This window comes from Castor canadensis, chromosome X (assembly GCF_047511655.1).
Source record: "Castor canadensis chromosome X, mCasCan1.hap1v2, whole genome shotgun sequence".
Lineage (NCBI taxonomy): Eukaryota > Metazoa > Chordata > Mammalia > Rodentia > Castoridae > Castor > Castor canadensis.
In genome coordinates, this window is record NC_133405.1 from 22,486,332 (window position 1) to 22,511,490 (window position 25,159).

At 40.8% G+C, this 25,159-nt stretch overlaps 1 protein-coding gene across 3 annotated transcripts in view; it reads left to right on the plus strand.

Moving 5' to 3' along the window:
• Hs6st2 (heparan sulfate 6-O-sulfotransferase 2) overlaps nt 1-25,159 on the plus strand; it is a 265,825-nt gene that overhangs the window by 171,451 nt on the left and 69,215 nt on the right. Inside the window, exon 3 of one of the 3 annotated variants that reach the window (XM_074062649.1) lies at nt 16,518-16,550. The exons of the other annotated variants lie outside the window; for them this stretch is intronic. Within the exon in view, the coding sequence (XP_073918750.1) occupies nt 16,518-16,550 (33 nt within the window). The remainder of the gene's footprint in view (nt 1-16,517; nt 16,551-25,159) is intronic. 3 annotated transcript variants of the gene reach the window in all.

The window sequence follows — 25,159 nt, forward strand, 5'->3', positions numbered from 1 at the left end:
CAGCTGAGCACACCCTGGCATCATGGAAAGAACACTGGCATAGGGCTCAAAATATCTGGATCCTCAAGCCCAGCTGTTTCTTGACCTTTCTGTGTGTCCTAAGGTAAATCTTTTTCTTCTCTCTCAGTTTCCCTATCTGCAAATGAGGGGGTTGAGTTTTCATTGGTTCCCCATCGAGATTATACACACACACACACACACACACAAAATCCATCTCTAACTAACTAATGTGGTTTTCCCCTGGGCAAGGCTCTGCAGGTCTGTGTGTGTTGAATTATATCCCAGGTGATTCTGATGTGTACTTCTAATTTAGCACCCTGACTGTCCTGACTCCATGGGTCATCTTACCTGGGTCATTCTGAGAGATGAGTGAGCAATTGCAGGGGTGGGAGGGGTTTTCCAGCCCCGTGTGCCATGCTGCTGCCACTCTCATGGTACAGGGATTAGCTCATCTGTATTTTCAGCTTGCCCCTTTCTAGCAGAGTCTTTTCAAAGGACAGGATGTGTGTGTAGAGCAGGAGGGCGGGAGGCACAAAGGCACACTCTGGAGTCACCATATGGCAAGCTGCCAGGAGGCTGCTCTTAACTTCCCAGTTGTCACCCATGTGGGCTTTTCTTGAACTATATAGGAACCTGATTAAATTAATTGACTCCTGGCTTTTCAAAAATCCTCTCTCTGGTGGGTTACATGCAACTTATCAACATGTGCTGAAGAAGCTGGTGCCAGGTTGAGTTCTTTATCCTGCGAAGATCAGGACTGGCTTGATTCAAAGATACAGATGGTAGAGGGGGGAAGGCAGCCTATAACCTGCTTTTCTTGCACACTTTAGCAAACACGGAGCGTTACAGACCAAATGCACTTGCAGAGTGGAAGCAAAGAGGCACTGGAGGTGGTTTGGTCTGGAATTTATAGGCTGCACTTCTTAACTGAGCAGAGGGGAAGCTCAACGAATGGTAGATGCTAGTGTTATTTTTGTGGCAGCCAATTGTAAGGGAAGAGAAGCTCTCTGAAGAAGACCCGGATATAACCCTAGCTGTTCTTGATTTGCAAATCCCTAACACTTGTCCTCCCTGTTTCCTGGTTTCTACAATGAGGGGGTTGGACTCAATGGGTTATTTTCAAACTTGGCTCCTTAGGGTTCAGAGAAGATACCCTAAGGTCTGCCCCAGGCCCTCTAACTGTCCACCCAGAATCTTGGGGCCTTGGGGCACAACTTCCATTCACATCATGCAGTGACTCTTAAGCTTTTCAGCCTTAGGACTCCTTTACACTCCTAAAAATTGTTTGAGTGGCTGGGGATGTTCAGTGACTGAGTGTTTGCCTAGCATGCACAAGGCCCTGGGTTTAATCCCCAGTGCCACAAAAAATAGATAAATAAAATGATTTGAGGACTCCAAAGAGCTTTTGTCTACATATGATATAAATATTGATATTGGCTATATTAGAATTTAAAACTATGAAACTTCCAAAAGACGTGTTAACTCATTTAACATAGTGAGAGCACACCTATTAAATATTATCACAAATAACATATAAATCAATCACCTTTCTATGAAAAAAAACTGATTTCCAAAGCAAAAAAAAATAGTATTAAATGGCATTGTTTTCTATTTCGCAGCTCAGTTTTTATGTGTTTTATATGATGACATTGTTGGAAGATTTTGTTTGTAAAAAGGATTCTGCTTCAAAAAAGGTTCGAACTCCCCCATCTAAATCTTAGGTGACTGCAGATCCAAGGATTTGGAAGCTCACCAGGACCAGTCATTGAGATGTCATTCCTAAGCTTTCTTTCCCCTAAGGAGGCAAACTCTTCGAATTTGAGAAGGAGGCTTTGGGATTGTGCCTCAGCTCTTCCTGGACAATAAGTGGCATGTCATCTTGACTGTGACAATTTCAGCACCCAAAATGGCATTGAATGGCTTGCAAGATTTAATGGCACACTAGATTGGAGCTGACCTGCCCAGGGAGTGATATAGGCTGCAGAAGGAGTACATTCAACATTTGTCTAGCTGTCTGATCACTGAAGGGGAGAGGCAGGCCATAAGGGCAAGTTTCAGTGATATACTTACATGTCGTCATCTTTACAGCTAGACATTCATCATCATTATTTATTTCCTAGATTTACGTCAGACCCTTATTCCAAGGGACAGGAGCCAGTGTCGAGTACCATGGGATCTAAGGGCATTCACAAACCATTGAAGCTTCTGCTAATTTCTTGTGCAATAGAGAAGGCTGTGCTATTCTTTCCCTTATTGCCGTAGTCATTATTGATATGCTGTCATTTCTTTCATAAAATCACCTCTTGGGTTTTACTGGGCTTGGCTCTTACAGCCGAGAATGTTCATCTCCAAGTCCTCTGCTGAGCTGATGCTGTGAATCCCATTGACGTGTGTCAGGGAACGGCTTAACAGCAATCCAGTGGACATGTGGACTCCCCCCCCACCCCCGCCCCTCCGTAGGCCTGTGAGCATGCGCAGAGGCACTCCTACCTCCGCCCTGTCCTTGTTTGCTTTGTTTCTCCCGCTAGCTTAAGCATTCTCTAAGAGACCCAGATCCAAATGCCCAGCATTACGACCACCCATTTGGGCTAATTAGGTTTCTCCAATTTCGTGGAACTCTTCTCTGGGAGTTAAAAATAAAGCCGAATCCCCGGCAGAAATTGGAACCCCTGTACTTACCGGTGGGGATGGAAAGTGGTACAGCTGTGGGGAGAAATAATCTGGCAGTTTGTCAAAAAGTTAAACGTAAGATTGTCTTATGCTTCACCATTCTACTTAGGTACATTCCTAAGAGAAGCAAAATCACATGTCCTCACAAAAACCCGCACACAAGCCTTCACAGCACAACGGATCATAACAATGAAAAGTAGAAAAACTCAAATGCCTGTTAGTGGAGGAATGGATAAACAAAATGTATCCACTCACTGGAATACTGTTCAGCCATAAAGAGGATCAGGGTTCTGATACATGCTAAAGCATGAATGGGCCTCAAAAACTTTCTGCTGAGGAGTGAAAGAAGCCAGACTAAATAGGCCACACAATCCGACTTACATGAATTATCTGCAATAGCAAATCCATACAGACAGAAAACAGATTTGTGGCTGCTGGCAAGAGGGCAGAGGGTACCGGGTTTCTTTTGGGGGGTATAAAAGTGTTTTTGAGAACTATAGAGAAGACAGTTGCACAATGTGTGACTCCACTAAATTCCACTGAATTGTACATTTCAAAATGGTTCTTTGTGTGTCTCTGTGTGTGTGCATTTTATTGGTGTATATGACATTATACATAGGAAAGGGTTTCATCATAGCATTTCCATACGTGCACGTGATGTACCTAGATAATATTCATTCCTTTGTTACTCTTTCTTATTCCTTCTCCCTCTTTTCCTTTCCCCTTCCACTGCCACAGTAGTCCCCCTCTTAATTCTGTTACCTTGCTTTGTTTTCTTTTGTCCTAGATTCAACAAATAAGAGAAAACATGCCGTCCCTGGGTTTGTGGGGTGGGCTTATTTCATCGCCAGTTATATCCATTTTCCATAATTTCATTCTCCTTCCTGTCTTAGTAAAAACCCTTTTCGCATATTTCATTCATCTGTTGATGGGCACCTAGGCTGATTCCATAATTTGGCTATTGTGAATAGTGCTGCAATAAACATGAGAACACAATTATCTCTATAGGAAACTGACTTTGATGCTTTGGGGTACATACCCAGAAGTGGTTTGGCTGTACCATATGGGAGTTTTATCTTTAACTTTTGAGGAACTTTCATATTGATTTCCATAGTGGCTGGACTAATTTACTTTCCCTCTAGCAGTGTGTGAGAGTTCCCTTTCACCCGAGTCCTCACTAGCATTTGTTGTTATTTGTTTTCTTGATGACAACCATTCTGACTGGGTGACGTGGAATCTCAATGCAGTTTTGATTTGCATTTCCCCGGTGGCTAAGATGTTGAACAGTTCGTATATTTATTGGCCATTTGTACTTCATTTGAAAAGTGTCTGTTCAGTTCATTTACCCATTTATTGATTGGATTATTTGTTCTTTTGGTGCTTAATTTTTTTAGTTCTTTAGATATTCAAGATATTAATCCCCTGTCATATGAATATCTGGCAAAGATTTTCTCCCATTCTCTAGGCTGTCAATTCACTGTGTTGATTGTTTCCTTTGCTGTGCAGAAGCTTTTTAATTTGATGCAATTCTATTTGTCAATTCTTGCTCCTATTTTCTGAGCTGTTGTGTCCTCTTCAAAAAGTAGTTGCCTGTGCCTGGATCTTGAAGTGTTTCCTCCTGTGTTTTCCTCTAGGTTTCAGGTCTTATATGAAGGTCTCTGATTCATAAAATGGTTCATTTTATGCTACGTGAATTTCACCTCAATTAAAAAAATGCAAAATGAGTGAACAAAACCTGCCTAAATCCCTGGCTACTATCCTGTTTTGAGTCACTTTCTCTCATGAATGTTTCTGGAATCAGGAAGCCAATTCTGAGCTGTGAACTCCTCAGAGTGGAAAATGGACTTAACTGTGACATATAGTAGGTACTTTCAGCAGTTATGTCCTGTGAAACTACCACATGTGACGCAGGGTTTTTCATACTGCTGTTGTCACTGCAAGTTCATGGAAGGCATGCACCATGTTTTCCTCACACCTCAGTTCCAAATTCCTAAGTACCAGTCCTGGCATGTAGGAGACACTCAACAGAATGATATTAAATGAAGGGCGAATTAACAAATATGTCCATTATACCTATTGACTTATCTCTTTGTCCTCTTCACGGTGCTAGTAATACCACAGCAAGTGCTCAGGACACATTTGGGTACTTGACTACTGAGTGAAGATGAGATTGTTTACAAGTATTTTACTTCTTTTTTTATTGTTGTACTTGTGACATTTACCAAAGTTCTTACAGGATATCCCAGTTGAGTTCACCCCCTCCATCATTCTCCTTTACCCTCCCTCCCCCTAGTCCTGAAATAGTTTCAACATGTTGTGTTTTACTTCTTAAAATATTTGGATATCCATACAACTAGACGTTATTTGGGCTATGGAAAGGAATGAAGGTCTGACATGTTCTACAACACAGATGAACCTTCAAGACACTACGCTAAGTGAAAAAAAGTCAGTCACAAAAGATGGCTACCACCATCTGATTCATTTTATTTGAAATATTCAGGATAGAAAAGCCTATAGAGAATGAAAATAGATTAATGGTAGTCAGGGCCTGGGAGGAATAATGGATATAGCAGTGGGAGCTGCGATGTACAGGGTTACTTTGGAGGTGGTGAAAATGTTCTAAAATTGACAGGGGTGATAGTTGCCATACCTGTGAATTCAGTGAAAAACACAAAATTGTATGCTTGAAATAGGTGAATTGTACCTCAATAAAACTGTAAAAATAACGAGATACATTTCAAAAGTGTAAAGAACACAATTTGAATTGCTCATGTTTGGGGAGAGACCACCATCCAAACTGTAAAATAATTGGTCCAGTTATATTCAAAGGGTTTCTAGAGAGAAAGGTCCCTTTAAATTGGGCTTCCCTTATAGGAACAGCTCGTGTGTGTTTCCAAATCATTACCCACCTGATGAGAGGCTGGGGCAGAGTAGCTTAAAGCCAGAGTGTGAAGGGTAACTGCCAAGTGTTGGGTAGCTGGAGATTGATTGGAATGTATGTCAGTGGGAAACCAGGATTTGATTTCCACGAACCCAGCTGCCTGATGGTTTCTGCCTTGCCTGCCTGTGACACACAGAGCACCCCTGTTTGGATGAGGAAGAATAAGCAAACAGCCTAATGATTGCCACTTGTGCAATTAGCAATTCAGCAAGTCCAGCTTCAAATAAGCAGTTCAACTTCTCCTACTCCTGGGGACTCTCCCCACTATGTCAGTGCCTATACTGGAAGAAGAGACACTGGTCTGCTACTGCAAGGCTACCAAAATGGGGCTGATGTGGCACTCCCTGAGGGGACATGGGTGGAGACACGCACTGACTAATGCTAGATGCAGATGTCAGCTGTGTCCCTGAGCATGGAGATACTCCCACAGCATCTTCCCGGTTAGCTGGCAGCCTGGATACCATGACCAATGCCTCCTGGTTTCCCAGGCAGGCAGCTGCAGCAGTCTGAGGTAGGACACCAGTGGAGGCATTACAAAGCCTTTTGCGGTTACGAGGCAGTCAATAGGCTAGTCTGTTGGCTCCCTGTTTTCCTTGGGTCTAAAGGGTCAAGGACAGTCAAAAGTGTACTTGAAAAGCTGAAAACCAGCAACCAGCCACCAGCCTCTAGCCAAGGCTTTGTTGGATCTGGACTCACAGATGTGATTTCATCCCATTATCACAACAATTGCCAAAAATTACACATGTTCAAATTCACTTGTAATTTGAAGGGACCTCTTTTCTTTTTGGGAGATGGCGACAGAGAAATTATGGAGTCCTATGTTGCTAGTGTGAAAAGCCTTTGGAGTCAGAACAACCTGCGAATTCCATTCTCTATGTGTTAGCTGCATGACTTTGGGCAAGGTGCTTCACCTCTCTGAGACCCAGTTTCCCAGCTTGTGAAAGGAGAGAGAAAAGAACATCTTACAGGATTGTTGTTCTACTTAACCAACAAAGCCCAATCCCCATGCCTGGATCTAGGATGCTGGCTCCCAACTGGCCTTTTTACTCCCATCCTGTAGCATAGATTGCTGCATTTGTTTTCTTGGAGAGGACACTGGTGTTTTCAAGACTCCTAAACGTGAAGTCATGAGGTCTAGGAGTTGGTTTTAGCCCTTTTACTGTGTGATCCTGTACAGGTAGGTCCCTTTCTCTCTCAGAACCTATAAATGCAGAGTTTGGGCTTGATTGTGCCTAAGGATATCTTCCAGTTATGACGGGTTTTAAAACTGGATCATTTTTTTCTCTTTCATTTGGCTATCTGGCAATACATAGACTAAAAGTTAAGTCTGTAAAATATATTCATTTATCCCACGAACACTGAAATTTGATACTATTTACTTGTTTTTTAAAGTCGAATTCACTCCTGAAAAACTTTTGCAGGTTATTCATTCAAGTAAGCATGACTCATAAAAATTCATTCATATGATTAAGAAAGAATTTAATTATAACCTGGGTGTTTGAATTGCTAAGTCAAGGTCAAATTGTGCAGGGCCTGGTGCACCATGCTAGAAGTGGACTGAATCATTTGGTATCTACAACTCTCTCCCAAGGTAACAATTCCTCTCTTACCACTGTATTTGTGTGGGCCTTTTTGGGATGAGGCACATATTCTGCTTCTTTCCACCTTTCCCCCTTTGGTCATTTTGCCCTGAACTTTCTCTATATATCTAATTTAATTATGTTTTCCTATAGATAAGAAACATAGGTATAATAACAAAAGGCAACCCCACTCCACATTGTTCCAGAAAGAGAGGCCTGATATGCCTGCCAGCTTTCTGTTTTCTGCAGGCCCATAGCCCACACACCACCACCCGATTTATGTCTAGGGAGCAGTGTAGCTATGGTGAAGAGTTTCACTCAGTTTTCATCTTCAAATGAGCTAGTACCACTTTTCCTTGTGTGTACAAGTGGTTGGCACGCATAACCTGCCAGTTTATCTTGGAATTCAAAATGAAACATAGTCCCATGAGAAGCTTGAAGGGAGGCACACACTGAAGCAGCTTAGAACATATGCTGGAGCCTTGGGCAGAAACTCAGGTGCAGTCCCCGGCTCTCTGGAGGTGTGCTATGCCCAGAGTGATTATGTGACCCTTTCAACACCAGGGCCATGTGGAAGCATGGCAGAGTGCGATGCAGAAGGCATAACATTTGGAGTCAGGGAATATGGAAGATTCCTATCCCAGGACCTTCACTTATTAGCTGTTTGACCTTGAGCACATTACCTGTTGAGACTCCCCTGTAAAGTGAGGAGGATTCCTACCTCATAGGGTTGCAGTGAAGATACAATGAACGATAGTTAGGACAACTCAGTGGCTAATGAGGTTGAGTACTGCTGTGTTATGGCTGTGGATTTGAATTCAGATTTCTGCTTATCATGCTAGTTCCTGTATGTCTTTGTTTTCTTATCCATACAATGAGTTTGCACTTTTATTCTGGATGAAATGAAATAATGCTTTTAAAGTATACGGTTCCTGGCATATACTTGGCATTCATTACACATTGGCTACTGATGTAATTGTTACTGTCATTTAGGTATACTTCCAATAGCTTCCAATAACTGTCCCTCCAAGTGATTCAACACACTTGCCCCATATTTTGAGGCAAAAGCCCTGGGTATTTTTTGGTCCTGGTTTTGAAATTTTAGGCAAGTCATGAAGCTAAAATTCCAGCAATAAATGGAGACCACTTGGTCATGGAAAGAAAGTCTTTGCCAAATAATAGTGCTGCATTATGACATAGAAAGATGTTCACAGCCCACAAAACTGTTGAACTGCTCACGATTTTTTAAAAGCAGCGGTTCCATCCATACCAACAGCGTCAATCCAATTAGAACATTACACCTGCTGAACAGAAATTACTATTTAGCTTCAGGTCACAAGCACAGCCCTAGAAATGCGAATTTGTCACATTGGCAGACATTAGCAAGGTACATGTGGGCAATAACAGCAGCTACTTAAAATATGTTTTTTTAGTTTTCATTATTTTTTATTATAATATTGTACTGGGAGTGCATTGTGACATTTACATAAGTACTTACAATATATCATAGTTGAATTCACCCCGCAGATTTTTGATAATGAAGTCTGTTATACAATTGCTTCTTTCACTTGACCCCATACACTTAGATCTTTTGAAACACCTGAACAATGTGGGGGTATTTTTCATCAAAATTGTTGGGTTTATTAAATTTAACAGGTTTTATTGAGCACCCGGTTTGTACCCTCTGTTGGGTATTATTGAAGTTTCCAAAGAGGTCACAGTTTTGTTGAGAAAAATGAGACTGACAGGTTTGAACCAACCAAAGAAACGTGATGGAGCTGGGATTCAACCATGGGACTGGCTTGAAGGAAGTTTCCCATTATGCTTTGACTTCATCAGAGACCTAAGCTCCTTGCTGGAAGCAGGTGGCATATGTCCAGAATGGGACCACCCCATGTGTCTCCACTGTGTGATCCTGTTATGACTTTGCTTAACATTTCTTGAGAATGATCTCAATCCTTATTTTAGCACTGGCCAAATCATTACTTGCTGGGGACTTTTTCATTGCATGTGTTTTAAACATGTTAAAATGTGAATGAAGCAGTTGGGTCTCACATTGGCAGCTTGCCATGCTTTGTGTCAGCATAAAATATTTGGGATTTGATAAGGTTCAGTGCCTTGCAATGCAGAATGTAAAAGGGACAGTGAAACCTTCCTGCCGATTTGAGCCAGTGCTGAAACAGCATTCACTGTGGATGAATGCTAGTCCCCAAACGCTAAACTCTGCAAACAGAAGGGGACAAAATAACCCCCAAACACGTGCATTTATATTTATCTTGGAAGTGAAACTTTCTCAGGTTCTTATTATAACAGAAATCAAATCACGTTACACGCAGAAAATTTCTGAGAGATTCTTGGCTCTTTTCTTCCTACAGAGAAAAAGTATGAATGTTCCCAAATTGAGGAAATATACTACTGGAATCTGTCATAGAAATACAGATGTTTGCATTTGAGGGACTCTATGGCATGTATAAGAATCGCTGTGCTTTAAGGTGATGGAGTCAGCCTGTGTCTGTGCACCTTGTTTCATAACTCACAGGGGGCCCTGTATCATGAGTGGGATTGCTTCTTAGGAAGTAAGACAAGTCAGTTTTCTAAATTTTATGGCCCTCCATTTTGTTTTGCTTTGCTTTGTTTGTTTGATAGCAAAACACCCCTTTTTCTGCTTTCTGAAAGATGAAATTGTCAACTAGGTACTGTAGAAATGCTTTCAGAATGAACGAGTCCTGTCATAGCCAAGGACAAGGTGTAGCCAAACCCATTTCCCATAAAATCAAGAAACCCTGTTTCCAGATTCATAATTAAATCAGCACTAGAGGGCACTCTTATGATTCCAAAATGGGAGGTTTTCCTAAAATCTGGTGGGCGGGGTAGGAGTGAGGGGAGGAGGAGGGGGTGGTCTGTAAGGACTGCAGACAACAAACAGCTTAGAGAAGACATCTGCAACTGAGAATTGACTGGCTTGCCAGCAGATAAAAACACACTTATTTGAAAAGAGCCTTTCAGCAATCTTCCTCATCAGATCCACTTTGTTTCCAGAACGTGGTTGGTGCTTCAGCAATAAAGGCCCCAGGTATTAGGCATTATTTCTCAAATGAAAAGAATGTAAGAACTATTGATAACTTGTGATGTAGTAAAAGCACATTCAGGCAGGAAACAAAATGTGAGAGCGAAGCGTAGGAAAATGTGTTTACAATTTCACAGCTACTGGAAAAGACTTTTAAATCCTTGGGGTCTTTGATGATCATTTTCTGTGTCTTTTGTAGCCCATGCACTTGAGTTGTTCTGAGGCTGATGTGATGGTGTCTGGGTGAGAAGGTACTTGCTTGGTTATTGCCTATAGGCAGGCTCCATTAGACACGGTGTGGCTTATGTGCTGTCAAGGAGAGGGACCAATATACTTGGATCCTAGGCTTGGCTCTACCACTGATGTGATCTACGGTAAATCCCTGCCTCCTCCATGTCTCAGCGTCAGGGAAGGGTTGGACAACTCTAATAGTGTCTAAAAGATCACTAAAAAATATCTCCCGGCCTCCAGAGTCTATGACTGATGCAGAAAGAACTTGCTATAAATCAGTTGTTTGTAGTAGCCACTTGAGTACTGAATCAAGCAAGATGTGGTAGGCATCTTGGGATAGAAGCTGACTCCATGCTGTCAAGAGAGGTGGTAATGAAAGGATTTGCCAGCCCAGAGAGGCTGATGTGCCCATGCTGGCCACTCATTTAGGTGTATTGCTTAGTACAAATATAACCTCAGGGATTTATCACATTTTGCTCTCAGTAAAGCCCCTTAAACTGGCCTAATATGCCCAAGTAAGGTGGCTCCTAACTTGTCCTATGTGCTGGGCAGATATGTCCATGTGCAGTTTCCTGAGAAGCTAGCTAGTGGGATATTTGGAGACCTAATGGGAACAGTAGGCTACTGAAGACCAATTTGTCTGCTTGGACTTTGCCCCTAAGGTGTCTTAGAGAGCTACAGGAATGTTTCTATCTGGGTCTTCATAGAAATATTCCTGACTGAGTTAGTTTATTATAAAGTCTTAGAAGGTTAAAGTGAATAAGGACCTTTGGGAAAGCACCTCATCATGAAGACAGGGAAATGGAGGAGCCATCTTCCCCAATTGGGAATGGGCTTGTCTAGGGTTTCACAGCCAGTTAGTGGCAAATCTGGGAGAGTGCCTTTGGTTGTTTTTTTTTTTTTTTTTTGAGCACCTCTATTTTTGACTTCTAGTCCAGGCATCTTTCTGTTACCTACTTCCATATAGTATTTGTCTCTTCCTACCTACACTGACCCTAAGTAATAAGCAACCAGTGACTATTAACAAGGGGCATAGCTATACTAGCCCTGTGTTACATATTGTGTCATTTAGGTGGCATCAATGGAGAGCTGTGAGGACCAATTTTTATAAAAATATTCCCTTTCTATTTGCCACAAGGTTGGATACTGAACCAGTGGAAGGTCATTTCTTTGGGTCTAGAAGGCTCTACAGTCTTAAGATTTTCTTGCCCAAAGACAAGAATCAATTGAAATCCTTGTCAACTGGAGAGGAATGGAAAAAAAGAGGATGGATTTGAAAACCAAGTTTAGTACCTTAGAAGAAGGGAGATACTGTGGAAGAAATGTTCAAAACAAATCCAGGAAACTTCATGGTTGTGCCAAAGGCACAGGGGATTAAAATGAACATTCAAAGGATAAAAATTTGAAAGGGTGTTCTGGATTCCGGTAGTCTCATACCAACCATGAGGCACTGCTTCTCATCCAGTATACATGATTTCTGGTGGACTTGGCATGGAACCAGTAGAACAGAATGGTCAAACAGTAGAACACAGATACTGGATCACAGCCCGCCACTATATCAATAAATGTGGTCAATTTCAATGTGGCCCTTTACCTACAGATGTTTTTGAGCACTAGTTTTGACAGGCTGGTTCTCATCCCAGAGGAGCAGAATGGCTCAGCGAAAGGGGCCTGGGAACTTGTGTTTCTGGCCTGCCACAGAGTCACTATCATTTGGTCTTCCCTAATAAAAATAATCTTGCATAACATTTATCGTGTGCTGACTCTGGTCCTTGTCTTCTGCCGCAGGGTTTATATGCAGGATCTCATGTAATCTTTACAAGTAATCTGAGACCCACCCTTGAAGACTCAAATTCATTGATCTGCCCACACAGTTGGTTTCTACTTTTGGTGGGCTGGGATTGGGCAGTGCTATTGTCATATCTTTTGTTAAGTATGCAGACTATCATGACTAGTAAAAGTATTATACTTGTGCCATTTTGTAAGTGAGAAATCTCGTTGAGAGTGTCGTGCAGTTAGTGAATGAAAGTGTCTGGACTAGAACCCAATCTGTGTGACTCTTGGGTTTATTTCATGGCCCCACCCACTTGTCAGGCCTGTGCATAAGAAAAAGACTGCGGCCAAGCATTTCAACACTTTGTTTTTTTTTAAGACAAGTAGTTTGTTTTGCCTAGGACATTGACTGACTCCTCCACTTGCCACCACCAGTTGGAACAGTCTTTAACCTGGGACTTCGGCCCCCTTTCCATTTAGGAGGGTCAGATTTAGCAATCAGAATGTAAGAGGAATTTTTTCCACTAGGATACACTGTATTTGACCCTCAAAGACCAAATGAAGGATGTGGCCTAAGATACAAAAGGTGTGTTGTTTGTTGGGCAGCAATAGATCAGACCAGGATGAGGGAGGAAGGACGTCTACTAGGAGAGAACCTGGGAAATCAAAGGCACAGCTGCTCTTGGTGTGGGAAGTGGAGAGTGAACAGATCAGTCCAATGCCAGAAAGCACAGAGGTTGAATGGGCCATTTGTGTGGCAACTCTAGAACTGTGATAGGCAATTACTTCCCAGAGTGTATCTTATGGCAATCACACCAAAATGGTGTTGGTGTGAGGTTTTTCGATCATCCTTCACAAAATCTGAGCATCTATCTAGGTTATATCTGTGAGTGTATGGTTGTGGACATCTCTACTGACAGCCAGCATCATCACCGTCCCAGGCTCTTGGTAGATGAAGAATCTGAATCAGCAGAAAAAGAAATGGGGGGGAAAGAAGGGCAATTGTTCATCAATTAGATTTTTGAGATTTGTTTCAAGTTTCCTTGTGCAAAATTTCTAGCCACTCAATATTTTAAATAAAACAAGCTATTTTTCTATTATGTGTCAGGCATTGCTATAGGTATAGAGGATACAGTAGTGACTAAAGTGGACAAAAATCCATTAGGTTAGGCCACATTTCGATTTGGCCAGTATTGTTTGGGCTGTGTTCTCATTTACTCGTCAACACAGTCATGCTGGGCTCTGGGCTCTCTGAACTACCAGTAGCACACTGTATTGAGAAAACAACTAGAGATTAGTATACTTTTAATGGACTTTGCTCCAAAATGGAAGTCAAAGCTATTAGGTGAATAAAAACTGTTGGAAATGGGGGAGTTTTGGAAACCAATTTGTTGAACTCCATCTCATAGAGCTTCCTGAGAGACTGGAGACGAGAATTTGCCCAAGATCAAATCAGTCAATGGCAAAATCCAGTTTAGAAACAAGAGATCCAGATTCTCAGGCAAGGGCTCCTGGATTTTTTTTTTTACATCATCTTGTTTGAAACAATCATCTTGATTGTTATGTCATCCTAGGTCTTGATTTGGGTTCTTTATATCAAAGTGAATTACTTTAATTTTATTTCTGAAACCCTAAGCACCAAATTCCTGATTAAGATGAATCCCCATCTACAGTTTATGGACTCCCAAGTCTCCCCCAATTCCCATTAATCCAGTGGTGTGTGTGTGTGTGTGTGTGTGTGTGTGAGTTCCCTTCATTTTCATCCTTTCCTTTCCCTGCTAATTTGACATTTTGGGGCAGTTGCTGCCACTTGAGAGGTTAGTCACATTTTGAACCTGGCACAGGAATAACATTCATTGTTTCTTCTCCAGTCAGTGCCTGGGTCATTGGCATGACAGTCAGGGCTCTTTTTGTTTCACCAACTGCCACATTTTACCAGGATGTGGCTTTCTGAGGGTTGATGAAGCCAATTTCAGAGTATCAGCTGTGCCAGCTCCTAGAGGAAACAACAGCAACCAATGAGAAAAACTCTGTGAGGATGTAGGAGTACAGTATTATTGCCACTGCCACTGAGAGACTTCCGGTTTCTACAGCATTTCAAAATGCAAGCACTGGAGGTTTATGGGCCAGCTGAAAAGAAACCTGATTGACAGCCTTTGGGGAGGGCTTTTCACAAGGAGAAATCATGAATTCATAATGATCCTTCTAATCAGAAAGAGACGTCTAATACAAATGTTAAACCTGATGTCATTGGATATGTTCTCCATGAATAGATGAAGGCAGAAGTAAAATGGGGGAGAAACTCTTTCCTAGATCTGATAACATACAGGATATTTCTGTGAGCTCTTATTCCAAGCAAATGGCCTACAAAACATTCCAAGAGATTGTAAACCCTGCAGAGTCGGGATTTTTGTCCATTTTATTCACTACTGTATCCTCTGTACCTATAGCAATGCCTGACACATATTAGAAAATATTTTTAAATGAAACATCATGATTCTTACAATTAATTCATTTTCTTCTAATCAGTATGCCTCTCTTTTTTCCCCCAACCTTTCCCCATGGCCTTTGGTTCACTTCCAATGATCATCCACCCTCGTGATTGATGCACCTGAAACATCTCCATGGGTCATCTTTCTATACTTCATCTCTGGCTCTCCGGACGCGCAGGTAAGGCAATGAATGACCTTCCCAAAAGTCTTCTTGGTGCAATCGCTGGGCAAACTTCAATAGGTGACTGGGAAGTTTGCCTAAAAATAAAATGATAATAATCTCAAGAGACAACAATTCCTTGACTGAGGTTAAATTTGACCCAGTCCTGATATAAATCAATTATGTATATATTTACATTATTTGAGGAATTCTAGTAGAGCAGTGAGATGAAAATTAGGATTTTAGAAAGTGCTACGTGTTTGACTTTGGAATTTGCTGGTACTGAGAATCAACTTGTGGCTTAATGTTTTCTTTTTAAAAGTGTTTTCTTATTGTTGTTGTTGTTTTGGGTTTTGTTTAACACTCAAAGTTGTGTTACTTTTTTGCCAAGTGCAGTGTAAGGACTCCTAGTGTGTCTTCACTGTGTAAGGAAAAGTCATGGGGAAGACATTACATTCCAGATTGTTTTTTGTTGCCAGAGTGGATGAGAACACATTGGACCTCTGATGGTTAAGTCAGCTCATGGGGATGACTTGTTTAATAGATCTGATGTCAGGACTCACCAGGCATATCACTTTTGTTTCTCATAACACTTGCTTCCCCTGGCAGTCTTAACATCTCAGAAGCAGGGGAGGGCGTCATAACCACACCAGGGACTGATGATAAAAGAATGCCATATTGCTTCTCAAATGATGATTCAAGGGCTCTGCTACTAGCCGTGCTATTAAAAGACTCGCATAATTCACCTCTGAAGTATGCACACATATTCAATGTAAAGAAATATTTCTCCCAAGAAAATGCATAGGCCATATAACCCACTTTGGGTACACAAGTGTACTATGCTGTGATGTCTCTTGGTCTGGTGTAGCAGAAAATAGAAAGTTGAGTCCACTTGAATCTTCAGAGTAGCAACTGACCTCTGCACAACTTCACAGCCCCTGCTAATATCAGAAATTCACATGGTGGATTAGTGTTTTATGACTCCTCAGACATGTATTATGAGAAGAGTGAAGCAAGTTTTTTTTGAATGGAGAAACATTGCTTACTTTGATAGATGTCTTGTGCCTGGGTGCAAGGAACTAGAGAGATGATTTATGTATCACTTTGTGTGTGCTTTGAATTTCCTTCTTGGAGAGTATCAGCATTCATGTTTCATATATTCCTGAGAATGGGAAAAAAATCTCTGCAAATTCCTCCTCAGTCCTTTCAATGAGGCATTTCCATTGCAGTGATGCCACAGAGTTGGGCTTGGTTCCAGTTTGGGGTTATTGGCTTTTGGTTTTTTGCTTTGATTGCCATCGCTCTTTATGAAAGTGAATGGAATTGGCATGAGCAAGTGGTAGATCCATCATTCCCAGCCCATAGCCCCCAGAGGACTGACTGCTGGTGCTGTCCTGCCCCTTCTAGCCCTGTGATTTGGAATCTCCCCATTGACTTGAAAAGAGCTAATGGGGAGCAAAATGGAAAAGCCATCCACAAGCTACTTCCTTACATTTTGGGAAGCTGGAAAACCAAATCCAAAAGAAATGGAATTTAAAAAGTTATTTTAAGTCTTCTCTTGCCAAGCTCTTGCTAGCAACTGGTTTTACTATTCCTTTAACAGGTGGAGGATTTTTCAGATTCTAGATGCAGCAAGGTAAGTAACAATGTATTTTTAGTTTAACTGAGCCCAAGAAAGCTAAAATAAACAGACTCTGCAGTTGTCTGTCAGTTTAATTTCAGTACAAAAAATAGTTAATTTTTGGCTTAGACTGATTCTCACCCAGGCTCTTTTTGAGTTGAAACATAATGTACTCTCAGGTCTGAAGGCTGACCTAGTTCAGAAGTGGGGTGAATGTCCAAGGCCACCACCCCAGGCAGTTCTGACGTAGGTCATTAGCTCCTTTTTGTCTCTTTGCTGAAGTTGGATGGCACAGTAGAGTGTGTGGTTAAGAAGACCCCTCCCTGCCATCAGCAAAGTGTCCTTCACAGTGCTCCAGGCATTCCTGCATGCCCCTAGGCTGGATGGTGGCTTGGAGAAAAACTAGGTTAGCATTTCCTTGAAGGACAATCAATTATTTGAAAATATCGGAGTTTTTAAAGAATGCACACATGTAGACTTTCGAGGTAGAGTAATCCCATAGGCCATGGGCCTTTGTGACATAAACCCTGCAGGAGGACAAATCTAATCAAAAACAAGAACATTGCACCCTGTGAGGGAGAACGAACACTCCAGGACAGTGCCACAATTGCACGGGCTGTATTGCCGTATTGCCACCAGTCCTAAAGAGGCAGCACAGAATTAGAAGCCATTTTGAAATGGCAGGCTTTAGTGGCTTTCCACATGGTCTTCTAAGGTCACGATGCTCAGCAGTGTTGTATTTGACCTGTGTAGGCTTATTGGCTCCAGAAATATTTACCAGTGCCTCTGTTTTCTTTTCCTGCTCACCTGTACCCCACCTTGTGCTCCCTGGCCAAATAGGTTAGGGAGATCAAAGGTGGTTGCTTTGGTATTCCTAAATGAGGGCTGACACCCATTAAAATTCACTAAATGGGCCATTTTTAGGATGCCCAATTTAGCTTTCAGTAGCTGGGCTACCATATTCCCATTAAGGCCTTGGTAAATTTACTTGACAGCTGAGAATAGTAAATTCTGTGTTCAATGTTATAGTTAGATTTTAACCAGTTGATATGATTTTATATTTATTTATTTTGTGGTACTGGAGGTTGAACTCAGGGCCTCTACCATGTGAGCTACTCCAGCCGCCCATAATTTTATAATAAATATAAAAAGATTTAAAGATCATAGATGAGATGTATCTTGATAGCAAGAATACCAGGCTCTGCTACTATCTAGTAGGATGACCTTGATCAAGTCCCATAGTCATCCTAAGTCTTAATTTCTCCATTTGTAAAATAGAGTAGGTGACTGTTAAGAGAGTGGTCAATGGCATAGGTACTGTTGCCTCATTGTTCTTATAGTGGAAGTGTTGTGAATTTTCTTTTCTTTTCGCTTTATATTTTACTACATGATAGCACCATCGCTCTATAACAATTCTGTTATATAAAAAAACAAATCCCGACATACTCCTGATTTTCATTATGGTGCTGATCAGTTGGACCAGAAGTTATTATCAGAGCGACTTATTCCTGGTCTAACTAAATAGAAAGGAAGAGAGGAGTGAGATGGTGAGATGGGAAAGAAACAAGTTTGGTAAATATTGATTGGGTCATTTTTGAATTCTGGTGGACTAGATAATGGATAAAACTATTTGCAAGACTAGCATATTTCTCAATCACTAGTAAAATAATAAAGCAATGATAATTTGGTAATCCCCATTGTATATGCAGTTTTATAAACGTACAAGGTTATGATTATCTCTGCCTCATAATTAACAATTTTCATAAGCACTTGCTATTATTTAGTTGTCTGAATGGATTTTGTAATCCAGAGGAAGAAGGGAACAATCAGTTGAAGCCATCCCAAATGCCTGGTATTATTGCTACACACATGCACAATTAACAGTGATACTAATTGCTTGAGACCAGAACCTCATTTGTTTTTCTATAGACAGAAAAAACATTAATTGCCAGAGTTTTTTGTTGCTCTCTCTTTCTCTCTCTCATTTTTGTCTGATAGCCAACTGTATCTTATAAGGTCTGCAGTTGGTTGTAAGCAAATGATTTGGTTTGATTTTCAGTGTATCGTTTTGTGTTGGAATTTCCAAGCTTCTGTTTAGGTTAGCAATCAATGCCATGAACAGCCAAAGATTTATTTTTATAATGTTTTAATGATAGGCCTGTATGAATTTTATGAAAAAGGGGATGCTGACATGTCAGCCAGTTCTGCTGCTGTATTTACATTCTACTTCTTATTCCAGATCTTTAAAATTATTGGCATTGGGCCTGCATGTAATAATCATAGAAAGACAAGGCTAGAGGAGCCTTTCAGGCCACTCTGCCAAATTCCCTCGTTTTTCAGATGAGTTTGTCAGTAATTAAAATCTCCGTAACAACCACCAAATCAATAATGCCACATTTTTTTAACTTTCAAACCATTGGGAACTATTATAGTAAATACATTTGAATTATAACTCGTTGCTTTGGAATCATCTAGCTTAACAATTTTTCCAAAAAACAGAATCAAAATTCTTTAAATACATCCTCATAAAGTTTACCTAAAATATGGCCAGAATGTTGACAGTATATGTGTGAAAGGAGATGTTCCATGCTAAGAAGCTGGCAGCAGGAGACACTCAACCAATATCAGCTCCCTCTCCCTCCTCCTCATACACGATTACCTAACTAACGTTAGCATAATGGAGTATTGCTTCAGTGACTGACCACAGGGGCTTTCAGACTCAAACAGACCTCAGGTTCAATCCTGGCACTACCACTTTCTAGCACTGTGACCCTGGGTAATTTATTTAACCTTTGTCACCTTCAGGTAATTTTCTCACATGTAAAATGTAGCAATTTTATAGAGTTGTTGTGAGGATTAAAATGAGATCAAGTACTTAGCACCGTTACTTGACCCATAGGAAAAGGATAGTAAATAACACAGATTGTTACCTTCACTGGCATACCCAGTACCAGCCCCATTCCACACTCATGTTTAATCTTGTAATGGTTTGGGGTACCTACATGTGCACTTTGTATACGTAGTTATTCAGAGTCCGTAAGAATAACATTGAGAAGACTGATTTCCCAAAGGTTACATGTGACCATCATTTTTCAAAATCTTACGGCTTCTTCTTGGCCTCAGTCTTCTGGACTTCTTTGGAGATTCTGACACTTTGGCACATCTTCTCTGGCTTAAACTTGTTCAACCTTTATCTTGGTGTCTTCTCAGCACTTATTAGGTTTCCTTTGTTGGGATCTCTTACACATACACACACAGAGCTTCTCCCTCCTCCTCATCCCCTTAAATGGAGCAACAATTCCCTAGGTCCTGTCATTGATCTGCTTCTTTTCTTTTGCCATGTTGTCTCCCTGGGTAATTTCATCTCCTGCATAGCTTCACCTTTAACCTCTACGCTAATGATTCGCTAATGATTCCCAAATTGACCTCACCAATCCTTAATTTACTCCGGAGCTCCAGGCTAACTCCAATTTCCAATTGCCTGTTGAAAATCTCCAGGGCAGGATATCCCAGGCAGCTGAAAGTGTAGTCTGGCTTTTGTCATCCCCTCAGGAATGCAGATGGAGGAATCTAGCTTCACAAGTATTAAGAATTGAAAACAAGGACCAAATACAGGACATTAGGCTGAGCAGACAGAAGGAAGAGTGGTCTAAGTTAGCAAAGTCGTTCAGGAATTTTCAGGGAAAGCATGTCAGGTGAACTGAATTTCCATTATTATGAACTGAGACTTTAAGTGGCAATAGGAACTTTAAAAGGCGTGTGATTTTTTAGGGAGGTGGGAACAGCTTCCCTAATAAAAATTAAATTCAATTTTTAGATGCTAGAAGATTGACGTGTTTGGAGGGAATGGTAATTAAAATCATCTTTCCTGGGAAACTTATGGTTGCTGTTGTTTCAGCGTTTTGTTACAGAAATGCACATGACAAAGGGAAGGATGATTTGTTCACCCTGATGGATGAACGTATGGGAGTTTCGAGGGCATGCGTGTACACGGAGACATATTCACATGCTGGATCAGGGATGCCTGAGATTTTGAGTATGTGCAAATAATTCTTTCCCAGGGTAGTTTGTTTTTCTTGCATTCATTCTGAAAATATTTTCTGAATATGCAAGGCTGTCTGTGGAGGAATGAGGCTATGGATACAGAACATACATGGTCTCTGTAAGTTCCTAATACATTTTTTCTTGAGTTATATACAGGTACATTGAGAGTTTAATTTGGTCTAGAAATATCCACAGCTGTGACAAATCATTCAATGACTATAACTTTGCTGACAATCTTAATAACCAAAGAGGAACTTGAGGGAAATAAGACAAGGCTAAAGTGGGAAACAAATGTGCATAAATTCAAATTGGAAATTGATTACTTCCTTTAAATTTAGTAAATATTGAACTGCTTTGGGGTTTTACATTTCAAGTTGGCTCATCAGTGTTTCAGGCCAGAGTAAAAATGATGATGTCTAACCCTAAAACTTAATTAGATCAAAGGGATAGACAAATCTTGGTTAATGTGTGTACTGTCATTAAGGAGACTTGGTTGTAACTGAGCTATTCCTATGGAAATTATAGATGCAGGGCCAATATCTTTAGCAGAGAACAATGTCCCCTTTGTAGAAGGTTGTCCTACCCTCCATTTTCCTAACAAAAGTATGGTCACTTCTAGTTGATTTCCTACCTTATAGGATATTAGAAGGCCATCTTAGCTTCCGAATGGGAATTACCTACTCAGGGTGAATTCCTTACCTTCATGGTTGCACCCCATCCTTCCCTTTAGAAATCCAGCATGGCTATTTGTTTATAAGTCTTAATTCCAAGTCTTCTTGTCCTAGCTATCAATTTCAGTCTCCTTTATGGTCACTTGCAGGCCCCAAGGACCATTCATTGCACTAGGAACCTAGACATCTTCCTGGATGCCCCAGAGCTCCTGCTGTAGCTGTGTAGACAATACCTCCACCCCATCCACTATGCTACTACCCTCTTCAGACCCCTTATGCCACAAACGTTGGCTCATTTCCTTTGCCTTAAGCAAGTTAGGGACAATGATGAGTTAAAGACAGTCTTATTCTCACTGGAAATCGGAAGAGTAAAAATAATACATATCCTTGAATTTAGAAATTTGTATGTCTTTTTTCTCACAATTTTCATCAACAATAGTCTAACTTCTTTATCTTTCTCAGATTCGTTCCATGTGTATTTATTCAGCAGTCTCTAGGTTCTAAACACAAGGAAAAATACACTAGCCATGGTTCCCGTTCTCATGTTTCTTAAGGAATGTGTGTAGTGTGGAAAGGGGTGTTGAAGGGAATTGAAGATAAACAAGCATACAGGCAGCTGAACGAGATAATCCTGGAGAGTGATACCTGCCAGGAAGGAAACAAAAACAAATTGGATAGCGAATAAGCAGATGGGTGGGGAATGATCAAGGAGGTAAATCTGCTCTGCTTCTGCTGGTTTTGCACAGACTGTCATTTCACTTTGGGCTCTCTACCTCAGCTTTCCTAGATTCAATACCAATTCTACTTTTGTTGTTTGTGGCCACTCTGTCATTAGGACCATCTCCCCTTAAGTAGTCCTAAAGCACAACCCAGCATATTCCCTTGTCAGACTTTTGTTCCACACTTTTTTTTGTGTCCTTTTCAGCTTTCGAATTTGACAGGCTCTCTGCGTTCCCTATTAGAGAATATAAGCGGGCCTGCAAATCTCTTAGGAATGCTTTGCCTGATCACTCACAGTGTTTATGTTACTCAAGGCAAACTACCTGTTGAAAGAAAATACAAGCATTAAAAGTTAATAGGCATTTGGCTTTGCCTATTTTTTTGTAGAGGGAAGAGCCCTGAACTGGGAGTCAGAAAACCTGAGGCACAGTCTTAACTGCTGCAAATGAGCAATGTGACCTCAGACACACTGGTCACATGAAAAAATGGTCCCATTTCTTCATCGATAAAACCAATGTTCATAGTATACAACCCCTAAGGTTCTTTCTAGCTGAAAAGTGATACAAGTAGTTGTTTTCAGAGACATGGGACAAGACCTCTTTCCAACATTCTGTTTAATTTTGTAAAGTGTGTATAGAGGAACAATTTCCCAGTGTATCAGAACTGCTTAGATTAAACATACATGCATTTCTTAGCAAAAGCCAGCTTTACAATTCTTGTAAGCGTCACAAGAAGTTAAAACATTGCTTCTTGTTTTAACCTCTGCCAGCTAGGGCAACAATTCAGCTGCACAAATACGATTGTCACTTCTTAAATGAGAATATCTGAAAGTTCACTATCATCCAGTTTGCCCACGGGGAATCTTTAAGAAGAACTAAACACCACTAAAATGAAGGAAGGCATTTCAAGTTGCTTTCAAAATTATATGGTCCAGGTGTTACATGCTAGTGATTTAGGTGCCCAGAAAAGCGTGTTAACTCTTAGAAGGCCACTCAGGATACTTCTAGCCATTGCTGTGTTGACTTCCTTAGCACAGAGTTGAAGCCCAGTTAGGAACTCAAGTCAGAATTAGAAAGCTTGTCTTCCCTGACTTCCCACATACCTTCTCCCATCTGTCCCACTGGGCATTGTGGGAAAAAGTGGGGAAACAGAAAGGTGGGTTAGAGAGGTGGAACAGAAGGAATGGTGCCAGTATTCAAAATATCATTGCATCTCCTTTCTTTAAAAGTTCTATGTTCTCACTTACCACTCATTATTCAGAGATATGACCATGTTCTAAACACACAGAAAATCAGTTCTATGACTAGATTTTAATAAAGGCAGTCTTTTAAAAATCCAGAGAAAAGCTGAACGTGGTTCTGTGGTAAAGGAGTCTACAGCTGGCCCAGTAGCTCAAGTGGCAGAGCACTGGCTTAGCAGGCATAAAGTCCTGGGTTCAAACCCCAGTGCTGCCAAAAAAAACAACAAGAAAATAACAGGAGTCTGCAGAAGGTGGTCGAGAGTTTGGAAATGCAATGCTGATTCACAGTCACACAGAATCAACATAGAAAAAGAGTGGGGCTCAGGGAATAAAAGCGAGGAAATCAGTGCAGAGAGTGTGTGTGACTAAAAGAAAACAGACACCAAGGCAATGACTTATCTATGCATACACAGCTAATTAGACACAGGACAAGAACCTGGGTCAACTGAGTCCTGTCTAGTACCTTGGTTTGTAATTAATTGACTAGCACTAACTTCGATATTGCTTGCTTGTTTACTTGCTTTTGCTGTTTGGATATGTGTATATATATATATATATATATATATATATATATATATATGTATATATGTATAAAACACAGGATCTTGATCTTGCTATGTTGCCAAAGCTGGCCTCAATCTTCTGAGCTCAAGTGAACCTCTTGCCTCAGCCTCCCATGTGCTGGGATTACACTTTTGCTATGTAATTGTTAGTGCTAGGTTTGTTGCCAGCACTTATAATTCATTATATTCAGAGAACTTTATCAACCAAAGTGGAAAAATCCCTTATGAATACTTAAGGACACTCTGTTAGATAGTACAGAATCACTTACAAGAGAGACGGGCTGGATTGGAAATAGAGCCTCAAATTCGAGACTCAGTTGAAATAAGTGAAGAAAAAGAGGATTGTAGCTATAGACTAGGCATCCACAGTTAAAGGTATACGTCATCTCTTTAATAGTCATTCTTTTTTGATGTTGAGGATCAAACCAAGGGCTTCACACATGCAAAGCAAGCTCAGTACTTAACTTTTAATGACACCATGACTTACTCTCCATCAGATTTAAATGTCTTTTGTTTTAGGTCCTAAGTACTTGAATCTTTTTCCATGATATTTGTAGCCTTTGTGTTGTCTGTTTCACTGTTCTAGATGTTTTCTTGTCTATAGTGTTTTGCATTAGTTGGTCTCGCTATCTTGGCCAGGAAATTGATAGCACAACTATATCATAGGAGATCTTACGTGTACATAAAATGGAGAACACTATTTCACAAGTTAGAAATTACTAGATATTTTCTGTTCCCCTTCCAGAGTTGAAATATGTCCTACTTGGCAAATGGCCCTCCTCCATAATCTTAAAATTGCACCCAGAAAAAAATGGCTGTCACTATGGCACCATGGGGCTTCCTGTCCCTTCACTTTCATTGACTGACTGTCTAGTTGGGCGCCACTGATCTTCTAGACAGCTCAGCCTTGCATGATTGGCCAGACACTGAGATTATAAGGGGGTTCCTTCAAGGCCTTGTGTGTCTTTCAGCCTTCCTAATTTGGGTGGTGGGTGCGCTAGAAACTCTCTGTAAATGACATTTGGTGGCACATTGGTCTTTCTTCTCAGGCCTTCTATAATTTCCGACATGATGCTTGCTTCCCACAGGGCACAAGTTATCTTCTCTTCTCTGGGAGCTCTTGTTTATTTGTCAGAAAAACCTAAAAGAAGACTACCCATGTAGAGTCATGGAATGCCAATCATATTAAACTGGCATAAACTGGCCTTTAATTAGCCCTTACTGATCGTTTCTGTATTAAAATGTAAACGCGCATGAGACCGTACAAGGAGCCTGCATATAGTCTTTTTCCTGTCTTTTCATATGAATTGATTTGATAATGTCATACATGACACATAATGCAAAATAGAGTTTCTTAAGCCCATTTTCTGACTAATGAGAATTAGT